Raw genomic sequence first — 12,496 nt, 5'->3', positions numbered from 1 at the left:
CTGAGAGAATATGTACCAGGCTTAAAAAAGTACTGAGCTCAATTTGTTCGACTTAACCCTTTCGAGGCGGTGCTTCAGCATGGCCACACACACACACACACACACACACTCACACGTATATACAGTTACGGTCAAAATGTTCAGAACGGCATTGTTTTCATCAGAAAAGTAAGTATAATTTCTTATCAAAGTTGTTTTATCTTCTATAATTTTCACAGACAATAAATACGACATTATTTGTTATTGTCTGCGATTTTGGTGTAATTTGAGAGGATAATACAAAAGTTATGGATGATTTAGTGATTTACTGCAAAACCCATGGCAGCCAAAATGATCAGAACGGTTGCTTTTACTCCGTGTTTTAGTATATTTAACCGGCGAACTCAAATGTTTTGAATTTGTTTACGTGACGGTTCGTTTACTAAACATTAGTAAGAATATCTGCAGTGCACTTTAATATAATGCCACTTACTCCGTTACTAATTCGTCAGCAGATTATTAAGCTTCGAAAGAAGGATAATTTAAGTATTGGGTCTATTGCAAAGATTGTTAACAAGTCAAAAAATGTTGTTCATGGTATTCGTGTGAAGCAAGAAAGTCTACAGGTAGGCCAAGAAAAACGACCAAGAGAGAAGATCGTGCTATGGTAAAGTTGGTTAAAAAGGACAGATTTAAAACTGCTGCTGCTGTTTCTCGGAAAATGAGCATTGTATTGAAGAAAACTTTATCTCGAAAAACTGTGTCTCGTTGTTTAGTTGAACATGACCTACAAGCAAGAGCACCTGCAGTGTAGCCACTGATCAGCTCCAAGAATAAAAAGTGTTGCCTTACCTTTGCAACCGAACATGTGTTGTGGTTTCAAGAAAAATGGCAAACGGTGCATTTCAGTGATGAATCTAAGTTTATGTAATTTGGCTCAGATGGGAAAAGGTACGTTCGTAGAAAAGTAGGTGAAAAATTGTCGCCTAAATGCCTTAAGACTAGTGTTAAATTTGGTGGAGGAAGTGTCATGGTTTGGGGGATGATATCTGGAGATGTTGTGGGCCCTTTGGTGCGATTACATGGAAAGGTAAACGCAGGAGTTTATAAACAACTTGTAAAAGATCATGTCTTGCCTGTGCTAAGAAATTCAACTAAGCGACCACCCATATTCATGCAGGACAATGCCCCATGTCACAAGGCTAAGGTGGTCATGAACTTCCTCAAGGCTGAAAAAGTTATTGCTATGGATTGGTCTGCTCAAAGCCCAGATCTCAATTCTATTAAAAATGTGTGGAATATTCTAGGAGAACGTTCGAATGCCAGAAATCCTACAATAACCGAGCAATTATGGAATGCCCTTCGGGAAGAATGGAATAAGATCACACAGCAAGAAATTGAAAATTTAATTTCCCCATGCAGTCGAAGATGTCAGAGTGTGATTGAAGCTAAATATTAAATACTTCCAGTATTCTCTGTCATTTTTAATTATTTTGTTCTTTTTTCAACCGTTATCACTTATAGATAGGCATTTTCCAATCAATCATAATTACAGAAAGCTCTTTAATAGGCATAACTTAAAAATTAGTTTTAGCTCAATTACTAATTTTAAAAATATAATTGCACACAACACATAAAAACAACAATGACCACCAGCTGTTCATGCAGGGATAAAAATTTGTGCCCGCGAAAATGGAGCCTGCATGTCCGAGACCATCATTTATGAAGCCACTGTAGTCTCTACAACCACTAAGGACATTGTTTCATCAAATAAATATGTGGGTCTCACAGAGGGGAATTTCAAAGCCAGGTTCAACAATCACACCTTCAGTTTCAGACACTGGGAAAAAAGAAAAACAACCAAATTATCCAGTAAGGTGTCAACGATAACATCCATTGGAAGATCTCAGTTATGTATTATGTTAGTTATACTTTACCTAGTTGATTCGTTTAATATTGTAGCTAGACCTTGTTTAGTTGATATATGTAGTTTGCAACGAGACCTTGCCTTATGTGTAAATTGATATGGAAGGTAAACAGTGACATTGTGTACATATGTACCATGAAGTACATAATCCGTAAGTCTTAGTATGGCATTACATCTACGGTAATTTTTATAATGTAGTATGGTAGCTAGAGCCTGTAAAGCTATGTATTATATATATATATATATATATATATATATATATACATATACATATATATATACACACATAAATACAAATACACACACACACACACATATATGTATATGTATATATATATAGTTATGTATGTATGTATATTATATGAGTTAAGTACCTATATATATATATATGTGTGTGTGTGTATAAGCGACAGAGGCAGTATTTGTACTGAGAAATAATATTTATTTCTGCTTAGATATTGATGTTCTGTTAGAACAAACTATACTGCGGCAGATAACGTGAGAGAAACGCTCAAGCTGGATTTTGGTGCAAAATGCACTCTTGTTTATATCGAGTTGCTAGTAACGAAATAGGTTCCCTATTAGCTACTAATTTCCAGACATTCCTATGCACTGTTAACTCCATGCTAATATTTAGCGTGGAGGAAAGAGGTCTGATGTAGCTTAATAAAGCCATCAGTTGTTATCTGTTTTGCACCTCCATTTCTCCTTTAGTTTATACTTACAGAAATAATACTGATTCGATCTTCAGTACATGCCGCAAAGTGAAATAAAATAACGGTTTCAAACTTTGGCAAAAGGTTAGTAAGTTCGTGAGGAGGGGTTAAGTCGAAGGCAAAGTGTACCTCAGTGGAATTTGAACTCAGACTGTAAAGACGGACGAAGTACGGTTAAGCATTTTGTCCGGTGTGCTAACGATTCTGCCAGCTCGCCGCCTTGGAGTGAAATCAAATAATTGCAAAATTATTTAAGCTAATGTCTATAAATACATGTGAGAAACATTCATATGACGTGTGTTAAAAAGATAATATGTTATGATAGCAAATGATAAGCAAACAGCTATGCGCAAATCTAATCTTTATAACTTTTATATCGACTGAAATACATCTTGAACAATGAATATACTTTCACATTCCGAATTATATTTTCTGACGAAACCAATCTTTGGATGAAACCAAAGATATTACTTTAACACTGCCATTGCAAACTTAAACAGATTTGACATTTCTTTTTCAACAGTGGAGCCGCCAATTCTTCAAACACTCCAAGTCTTCTATCTCTTTATTCAGTTCGGTGTCATCCATTATCTTCAAATCTTCCAGTTCTTTCAGCTCAGGTATCTCCAGATCATCCAGGTCTTTCAACTCATTTATCTCCAGATCATCCAGATCTTTCAACTCATTTATCTCCAGATCTTCCAGCTCCTTTAGCTCCGGTATTTCGAGATCTAGTTCCTTCATCTCACTTGCCTCTAAATCTTCCTTCAGTTCCTTCAGCTCAGGTATCTCCATTTCTTCCAGTTCTTCCAGTTCTTCTAGATCATCCAATTCAGCTATCGCCAGATCTTCAGGTTCTTTCAGCTCCAGAGTTTCCAGTTCCTTTAGCTCGGGTATTTCCAACTCTTCTAACTTGCTCATACCTGCCTTTAGATCTTTATTCATCTGTTTTTCCAGTTCCTTCAGTTCCTTCAACTCCTGTGATATCTGCTTTTCCTCCTTTTTAATTCATCTATCACCTGCACCATAGTTTCGTCCTTCCCTAATTCATCTTCATGACTCATATTCACCACCTCTGCGAAAAGTTCGTTCAAAGTGAATTGCTTGGGTAGCTTATCAAGGGATATTTCTTACAAGGAAAACGTTGAAGCGGTGCTTCATCTGTGAAATTGGAATGAAGTCTGACAGAGTTTACTCTGTGAAGAACTTGGTTAAAGAAAGTGTTGCCGGGGAAATGAAGCAGGTCACACGTTCTCTCAGTACCTGTTGACAACAATGAAGACATCAATTTATTCGCTTAAAAACCCTAAAATACAAGAATTAATGGAATCAAATAAATAAATAATGAAAAGCAAATAAAAAAGAAAATAAAAAATTGGAATTCTGGTTTATGACCCCACATAAGCCGCCATAATGTTTTTATTTTTAGGAATTTTCAGAATTTTTTTCTTAATGGCAAACTTCTGCTGACTCTTTCGCCACGACTTTCTCTCACTCTTTCCTCCTGCATCTTGCAGCTCAACTGCGATGGACCGGTGTCCCGTCCAGGTGGGGAACCTATACGCCAAGGAAACCGGGAAACCGGCCCTTATGAGCCAGGCGTGACTCGAGAAAGAGCAAAGAAGAAGAAGTAGTCACGCTGAGCACTATTGTCCGGCGTGCCGACGGTTCTGCCTGGTCGCCGCTTTTACTTATTTAATTAAAGTGAAAAGAAATAGATTGATTAAAAACAAAACAAGCAAAAGCCCAGACAGGTAATTAAACAATTAATCAAACAGGTAAACTTACAATCGAAAGGAAAATAGAAAGAGAAAGAAAGAATTGATTGATAATGATATCAGTAAATTAAATAGAAATAATTCTAATTTGTTGTTTGATTAATTAGAAATCAATCAACCAAATATTTAAATGCAGAGAAAGGAAGGTAGGGAGAGAGAGAGAGAGAAGCAAAGGAGACATTGTATAAAGGCAGTGAATTCAATTGTAATAAAATGAATGATAAACGTTATATTTGAATCAGTCGGTTATTAATGACCAAATGAAGCAGGCAAAAATACAAAGAGAAGTAGTGTTAAAGACGGAAATAGAGAAAGGAAAGTCTTTAAGACGAAAGGAGAAAAGAAAGGAAAAGAGAGTTGGTTGATTAAGTTATCAGTTAAATTATGAAGATAAGACAGGGATTAACTCAAAGCCAATGAACCAATAAGAAATATAATAAATCAACCCGTGACTAACTTGAAGCACCAATTCTAAAGAAAGCCAAGTAGAAGTGAGAAAAACCTTCAGTTTGTTTCTTTAGGAATCCAACGTCATAATGTCTGCCGTCAACCTTCATGACGTAATTTCAAGAATTTTTTGACGAATCTAATCAACAGCCATTCAAGGTTATTAAAGAAATCTGGTTTGATGAGAATGCAATATACTGTGAACGTTTTGCGTTCAAATCCCGTTGAATTTATTCATTTTTACAATCAGTTCTTCAAGGGTTGAAAAACTGAAGTAGCAGTGGACTTGTTATAGTTCCTATCCTATTTGTGAACAATCGAGATTGTTTATGGAAGTCGATTACTTCGACCCTAGTAGCTGACTGATTTTATCGGACTTTGAACTCAGAACGTAAAGACGGCCGAAATGCCGCTAAACATTCTGCCAGTTCGCTGCCTGACTAGAATCTATAAATAATCCTTTCTACTTGAGGCACAAGGCCTGAAATTTTGGGGGAGGGGCCTAGTCGATTACATTGACCTCAGTGTTTCACTGGTACTTAATTTATCGACTCCGAAAGGAAGGAAAGGCGGAATTTGAACTCAGAACGCAAAGGACGAAATGCTAAGCATTTGGTGCAGCTTTTTCTACTTCTATAGCGATTACTCTATGGATGTGCCTTCACGTTCGATGAATGTTTCAATGTGGAACCAACGTGTGTCGCCCGGTCATCCTCCCTGGCAACGCCATCGCTGTCATTACCGCGGGGCGCAGCTTAGCACATAATTTGTTCTGGGGGACGTAGACCATCACACCTCCCCCTACGACTTCCGCTGCTTTGCCCCCTTTTTCTTTTTCTTCTTCTTTTTTTCTTTTGTCTTCCCTTTTCTTTCCTTTCCTTTCTCATCTCTCTTCTTCCCTGAACGAATGCTTCAAATCTGCTTCAGAGAACAATATGCGATCGTTTGTCTGAGAAAGGGAAATTAGGCAGCGAGAGAAATAATAGCAGGGGAAGTTTCTTGCAATGTGGTACGGATCGCTTTGCAGATTCGAACTCGAGATATTCCCATACGTGTTTTTCTTTATAGCTTTTCCTTGAATATTAATTTGTACATTGAAACTCCGACGTCTGGCAGCTGACTTGGCAGACACCCATAAAATTATCAACCATCGTACCAACAATAACTCTGAGCACCTTTTCAAACTCCACCCATCTAACACCCGTGGACATATTTACAAAGTCAGAAAACAGCACAGCTCCCATGACTTCAGGAAACATTTTTTCACGCTGAGAGTTGCTGAAGCATGGAACAAACTGCCGGCATCCGTTGTTAGTTATCGGAGAACTGCATCCTTCAAAACTTCCTGAGATTCGCCAACACTACTCCTGATTTTTTCCCCTCCATACACACACAAGCATGTACCTGACTCATGCATTGTTCGCTTTCCAGACATTTCTACATTACTGCATATACTCTGACAAGTTGTGGTGCACCTGAGCACTGTATACAATAATTTCATTATTATTATTATTATTAAATCAAACTTTACTTGGATGTGTTCCGAAGAACATCGTCGGCTGAGTTAATCTCCCTGAAAAAAAAAATCATTACTATATACAACGTATAAGATATAGGACCTATCATTTCGATAAAGTTGATGATAGTGATGAGTAAGTCGGCAATAAAAGGGGAACCCAAGGCTTGGATTTAAATCTCGCAAAAACCTACCCAACAATCCACGCCTGGCGTATTTCGAAGAAGAACTGTGGAACATCGTTGGTAACATTAAATTACGCAGATTTCCTTTGAGATGGACATAAGCATTATAAGGAAACTACGCGTCCGAAAAATAGGGATAACGATACAAAAGCAATAATTACTGTGGTGGTTTTCAACTTTCGCCATACCAGAGTTATTCGGAAGCTAAAATTCTTTGTTTGTCCATTTGTCCACTGTCGAAAGGACTCTACATAGAGTTTTGCATGAACGGACCTGATTGAAAATAACAGACGTGAAGAAGCAGAGACCAGAAGTCGAAGATGCAAAGATTGATTCTCAATTTCTCATCCCTGAACTCCCCCGGCTCTTCTAATCCCCCCTTGGGCTGGACAGTCACCTCAAGCACCGGCTCCATTCGCTGTCATCAGAACGAGGAGGCTGAAACACTCGCTACAAGTGTCTGCTGACGACCAGAGAGTCTATAACTAGGGCTTAGGACTACATTATGTATGTTCCGTTCCTCACGTTTTGTTTCTTTTTCCTTTTTTTTAACGGTAGTGTGGGATTTGAGGAAAATTCACCCGTTGTGGAACTGAGGGTCATTGCAAAAGTTATCCGCGCTTGAATTATTCAAGGGAGATAAATATGTTATCACCTTTGATAAGCCTACAAAAATTGCCTCCCTTCCAACATTAAGTCTATACAATAACGATAAATACGTATTTCACGAGAAATGGCTGAAAATATGAACGATCTGTTATTTCATATAGAATACACAGGCGCACGCACACACACAGACACATACACGGACACACACACACACGCGCGCGCGCGCGCACACACACAGACACGGGGACACACACACACACACACACAGACAGACACACACACATTAGCTGACCCTTTGATATACGGAAATTGAAGTCACGACCGAATAATGAAACCAGTAAACCCTGACCCCTTCACATGTTGTTGATAAACGTTTGTTACTACCAGAGAAAAAGCAGAGGCTGAAGATTTTCAGACAAAGAATATTCAAGTATAAATATAGAGATATTATATATTAATAGGACAAACACACGCAGAGTACAAACGCTAAGCATTTTGTCTGGGAGGATTCGAACTCAGAATGTAAAGATGGACAAAATGACACTGAGCATTTTGCCTGGTATGCTAATGACTCAGCCAGGCCCACAGCCTTTTAGATATTAGAATAGCATATTTTCCAGTATGCAAGTCATTGTATGTAGTACTAGCAGTATCGCCCAGCGTTGCTCGGGTTTGTAAGGGAAATAACTATATAAGCATTTTTAGAGAGTTACTTCCCTTATATAAACCGAGCAAAAAATGCATTAAAAATGCGAAAATATGATGGTAAATTTTTTTATCATCGTAGACACGTGCAAATACCCAGAAGGGCTCGATATGAATCACGACTATAAGATACCTGCTTTTGGAATTTTTGGTCCTCCAAAGTCATCTTGGTGTGTAAGTTGACCGATCTTTTTCTGGCTTTTCAACTTGTATGCCAGAAAATATAGTATTCTACTTGAGAAATTAATCAAAAAGACACAGCGGAGGGCCCCATGCTGAATTGAACATTTGCTAATGTTTTTATTGCTTCAAGGATTTACATAGCAAAACCTGTAACAACTGCATAAAGTGAAAGAAGCGTTTCAAAACTAAAATTGGTTAAAACATAGATATATGGTCACCAGTTTCACAAGAGAGAGAGTAAACACACGTACACACACACACGTACACACACACACACACACACACACACACACGCTGTTTCAGCAAAAGTACCAGGTTTTAAGACCCAAAGTCCTGGAGTAGATTCATTTGACTAAAGATTCTCCAAGGCACTGCCCCAGCATGGTCGCAGTCTAATGACTGAAACAAGTAAAAGATATACAAAAAAGATACCCATATTCTTTCTGTCTTAGTTGTCATCTATAAACACACCCTGGCCCTTTTTCTTCTCAAGTGTTGTTTGCCTGGTGAGCCTGAATCTCATCGGTCATTCCATCTGGCCACCTCCACCAAGCATTTTTCTGTGGCTAAATCAGGGAATCATTCTGAGGCAACTTCAGTCGTCTTCACACAAAACATTCTTCCTAAGCTTTCTATTTTATTCATCCAATCATGTCACGTTTTCCCACATCACTTAGCTTTTAATCTTATTCATCCAGTCAGCATGTGACACTTTATTGACTCCGTCGGGTGACATTTTCTGTACATTCACTCATTTTATGAATCTCTTCTTTCCCACCACGGGGTTGCTTATTTTAGTTGTTTTATTCATTCATTGGAAGAGGACTGGCTGCAGTGTCTCACTGCTGCAAAAGAAGGATGTCACAGGGAACATCTGCTTCAATCCAGTCAACTGACCGTTGCTGCGACATCTGTGGGTGCCAGTGTGCTTCCAGCTTTGGACTGCACAGTCATATGTACTCTCATCACTAAGAACACAGACTTCTTTATCATTGGATGCTGATCGATTACCTATCATTCATTTACATAATGGACAACTGGAATTGCAGTTTACTATTTCACGTTTCATCCTGGAATTATGGCAATTTTTTTCATTCGTTAATAAAATCATTATCTCAGCACAATGTCATCATTCAATGTCCATTGTCCATGCTGGCATGGGTTGGATGGTTTGACCAGAGCTGGGAAGCTGAGGAGCTGCACCAGACTCCAGCCTGGTTTGGCAAGGTTTCTACGGCTGGATGCCCTTCCTAACATGCCAACCACATTACAGAGTGTGTGCTGGCTGCTTTTACATATTCATCCCTATGTTAAAACACATTCACTTTTACCTTTGCAATGATGCGAGCAACTGATGGTAATTAGACCTGACCAAAAGGTCAATGGTATTTTCTTTCATTCCTTTACTTGTTTTGGTCATTTGACCGTGGCCATGCTGGAGCATCACCTTATGGGGGGTTTTAGTCGAACAAATTGACCCTGGGACTTATTCTTTGTAAGCCAAGTACTTATTCTATCAGTCTTTTTTGCCGAACTGCTAAGTTACAAGGACATAAACACACCAACATTGGTTGTCAAGCAGTGGTGGTGAGGTGGACAGACACAAACACACACACACACACACTCTCACACACACACACACACACACTGGGCTTCTTTCAGTTTTCCATCTACCAAATCCACTCACAAGGCTTTGGTTGACCCAAGACTATAGTAGAAGACAGTTGCCCAAGGTGCCACACAGTGGGACTGAACCTGGAACCATGTGGTTGGGAAGCAAGTGTCTTACCAAACAGCCATGCCTGCCCCTATCTTTATATGTTACATGTTAAGTGTAGATTGGAAATATATGTAGTCTTCACTTGGCTTTTCTATTCTCTACACTCTTTGATCTCTATTTGCATAATTAGCACTTTTAATTGCTAATTTTCACCTTGTACTTTCTGTCACAATATGGGATGAAGTATATAACATACGACAATTGATAAACTTTGCTGATCGTGTATAATCCTCTTTTAGTCAGGTATACAAGTTGTGTACGTGTTTGATGCTTATCGACTTCCTGTGGCGAGTTCTTTTCAGATCACACTGTCTCTAATATATAGGTAGAGGCTGTGTGATAAGAAGCTTGCTTCCCAACCACATGGTTCCGGGTGGCACCGTGGGCAAGTGTCTTCTATTATACCCTCAGACCAACCAAAGCCTTTGGGAGTGGATTTGGTAGGCGGAAACTGAAAGAAGCCCATCATATGGCGCAGGAGTGGCTGTGTGATAAGAAGCTTGCTTCCCAACCACATGGTTCCGGGTGGCACCATGGGCAAGTGTCTTCTATTATACCCTCAGACCAACCAAAGCCTCTGCGAGTGGATTTGGTAGGTGGAAACTGAGAGAAGCCCATCATATGTGTGTGTGTGTATATTTGTGTTTCTGTGTGTGTGTCTGTGTTTGTCCACCACCATTGCTTGACAAATGATGTTGGTGTGTTTGTCCCTGTAACTTAGTGGTTCAGCAAAAGAGACTGATAGAATAAGTACTAGGCTTAAAATGAATAAGTCCTGGGGTTGACTTCTTTGACTAAAACCCTTTAAGCAGTGCTCCATTATGGCCAGTCAAATGACTGGAGCAGGTAAAAGACTAAAAGACTATTAATGATTCGTTAAGCAGAATCATTAGCCGGGTGGGCAAAATGCTTGGCAGCATTTCACCTGCCTTCAGGTTCCAAGTTCAAATTCCACTGAGGCCAACTTTGCTTTTCATCCCTTCAGGGTTGATAAAATAAGGACCAGTTGAGCACTAGGGGTCGCTGTTATCATCTTACCTCTTCCCTTGAACTTACAAGCCTTGTGCCAGAATTTGAAACCAATATACATATATATACATATATAGACACATATGCATATATGTGTCAGTGGCGTATGGTGGTGGTGGTCATTGGGTGTGCTGCCACACTCACCATGCTGACATTAGTATTACTCAAATTAGGCAGACAAGCTGTGTATTTCTATTCAAAATGTGAACAGATGTTTAAAATCAACACTAATTAAATTTTAATTAAAATACCTAAGCATAAAACTAGAAAGAATCACAAAATTCACTGAGCAAAATATTAATGCACCACCTTTCACATCGAATGACAAAACTGCTGACTTTACCCAAACTTGTAGTGTTTGGTGCACTAACAATGCCAGAATTAGACCCGACTTAAGTTTTGGTTCTGAATTCTAAAAGTGTATTATTTAGTTTTGAAAACAAATTAAGATCAAAGTTTTTATGATGATATTCTAAGAAAAAAATTATTGTAAAAAAAAATTAGTTTTAGTTCAGGAATTTTAAATTAATTTAAACATACAACTTCTCACCACGAAAACGAACCTGCAACTCTGCTGTCAAAGCACTCTTCACCGTTAATTTTTTGTAGTTTTCCCATTATCCTACGATACTCATGGTACCATCTTATGATACAATATGTTGTGGGGTGTGCTTTGTTATTTCAGGACACCTGCCATCAAATTTCAAGAATGGGTATAACAAAAGTTTCCCATTATGATTTGTGATTAAATTAATTAGTAAGGTTAATATTTATAATGAATTTGCCCCTGATATATTAATAATGATATATATATATATATATATATGAAAGCTTTATATGCCAACAGAATGTGGCAGTCCTATAAAGGACGTTGTTACTGTTGTCATAGCCCCAGGAAAACCTCTTTTCCAGCTGGCTGTTGACACACAGTTTGTGTCCGTATAGCATTCACAAGGGAGGTCATTGCTCCTATCTCTAGCCTTACATGATACTCACAGCCCTGGGTTTCATTGTGAGGCAATCACAGGCGAGTGACAAAAACTTTCTCCACTCACAAATGTTATCTATTTTCTAAGTGACACACAGTCGCTGAACTTGTAGAGAGAAAAACAACTTGAGAGAGATATACTGTAGCAGTACCGAATAGTAATGCTTATATGCCAACAGAATGTGGCAGTCCTATAGAGGACGATGTTACTGATGTTTTCCTGGGGCTATAACAATAGTAACACCGTCCTTTATAGGACTGCCACATTCTGTTAGGATATAAACATTACTATTTGGTACTGTTACTATATATCTCTCATTCTAAGATTTAAAACAAGTTGTTTTTCTCTCTACAAGAACAGCGACTGTTTGTTGCTTAAAAAATATCTAGCATTTGTGAGTGGAGAAAGCTTTTGTGACTAGCCTGTGATTGTCTTACACTGAGGACAGGTAAGCACCTAGAAACCTGGGGCTGTGAGTATCACATAAGGCTAGAGATGGGAGCGATGACCTCCCTCACAAATGCTATACAGACACAAACTGTCTGTTGATAGCCAGCTAGAAAAGAGGTTTTCCTGGGGCTATAACAACAGTAACACTGTCCTTTATAGGACTGCCACATTCAGTTGGCTTATATATATGTATTACTGTTTGG

At 38.6% G+C, this 12,496-nt stretch overlaps 1 protein-coding gene across 3 annotated transcripts; it reads right to left on the bottom strand.

The window, feature by feature from the left end:
• Window positions 1-2,966: 2,966 nt before the first annotated feature.
• LOC118768522 lies at window positions 2,967-4,910 on the bottom strand. Of its 3 annotated transcripts, none has more exons than XM_036515193.1 (3): window positions 4,847-4,910; window positions 3,333-3,928; window positions 2,967-3,257 (listed from the first exon to the last, which is right to left on the bottom strand). In XM_036515193.1, exons 2-3 carry the CDS (start codon window positions 3,565-3,567, stop codon window positions 3,139-3,141), a joined length of 354 nt encoding a protein of 117 aa, XP_036371086.1. In that variant the 5' UTR covers window positions 3,568-3,928; window positions 4,847-4,910; the 3' UTR covers window positions 2,967-3,138. The 3 variants fall into 3 exon arrangements, with proteins under 3 accessions (XP_036371086.1, XP_036371085.1, XP_036371084.1); XM_036515192.1 differs by having other exon boundaries at window positions 2,967-3,246; window positions 3,280-3,928; window positions 4,847-4,903; XM_036515191.1 differs by having other exon boundaries at window positions 2,967-3,928; window positions 4,847-4,904.
• Between the last annotated feature and the right edge of the window lie 7,586 nt (window positions 4,911-12,496).

The sequence above is a fragment of the Octopus sinensis genome, linkage group LG30 (assembly GCF_006345805.1).
Source record: "Octopus sinensis linkage group LG30, ASM634580v1, whole genome shotgun sequence".
Classification (NCBI taxonomy): domain Eukaryota; kingdom Metazoa; phylum Mollusca; class Cephalopoda; order Octopoda; family Octopodidae; genus Octopus; species Octopus sinensis.
This window is presented reverse-complemented; position numbering and strand designations above follow the sequence as displayed.

Excerpts from the sequence above, each read along its gene's own strand:
- LOC118768522 (XM_036515191.1), bottom strand. The coding sequence starts at position 3,567 with ATGAATAAAGATCTAAAGGCAGGTATGAGCAAGTTAGAAGAGTTGGAA.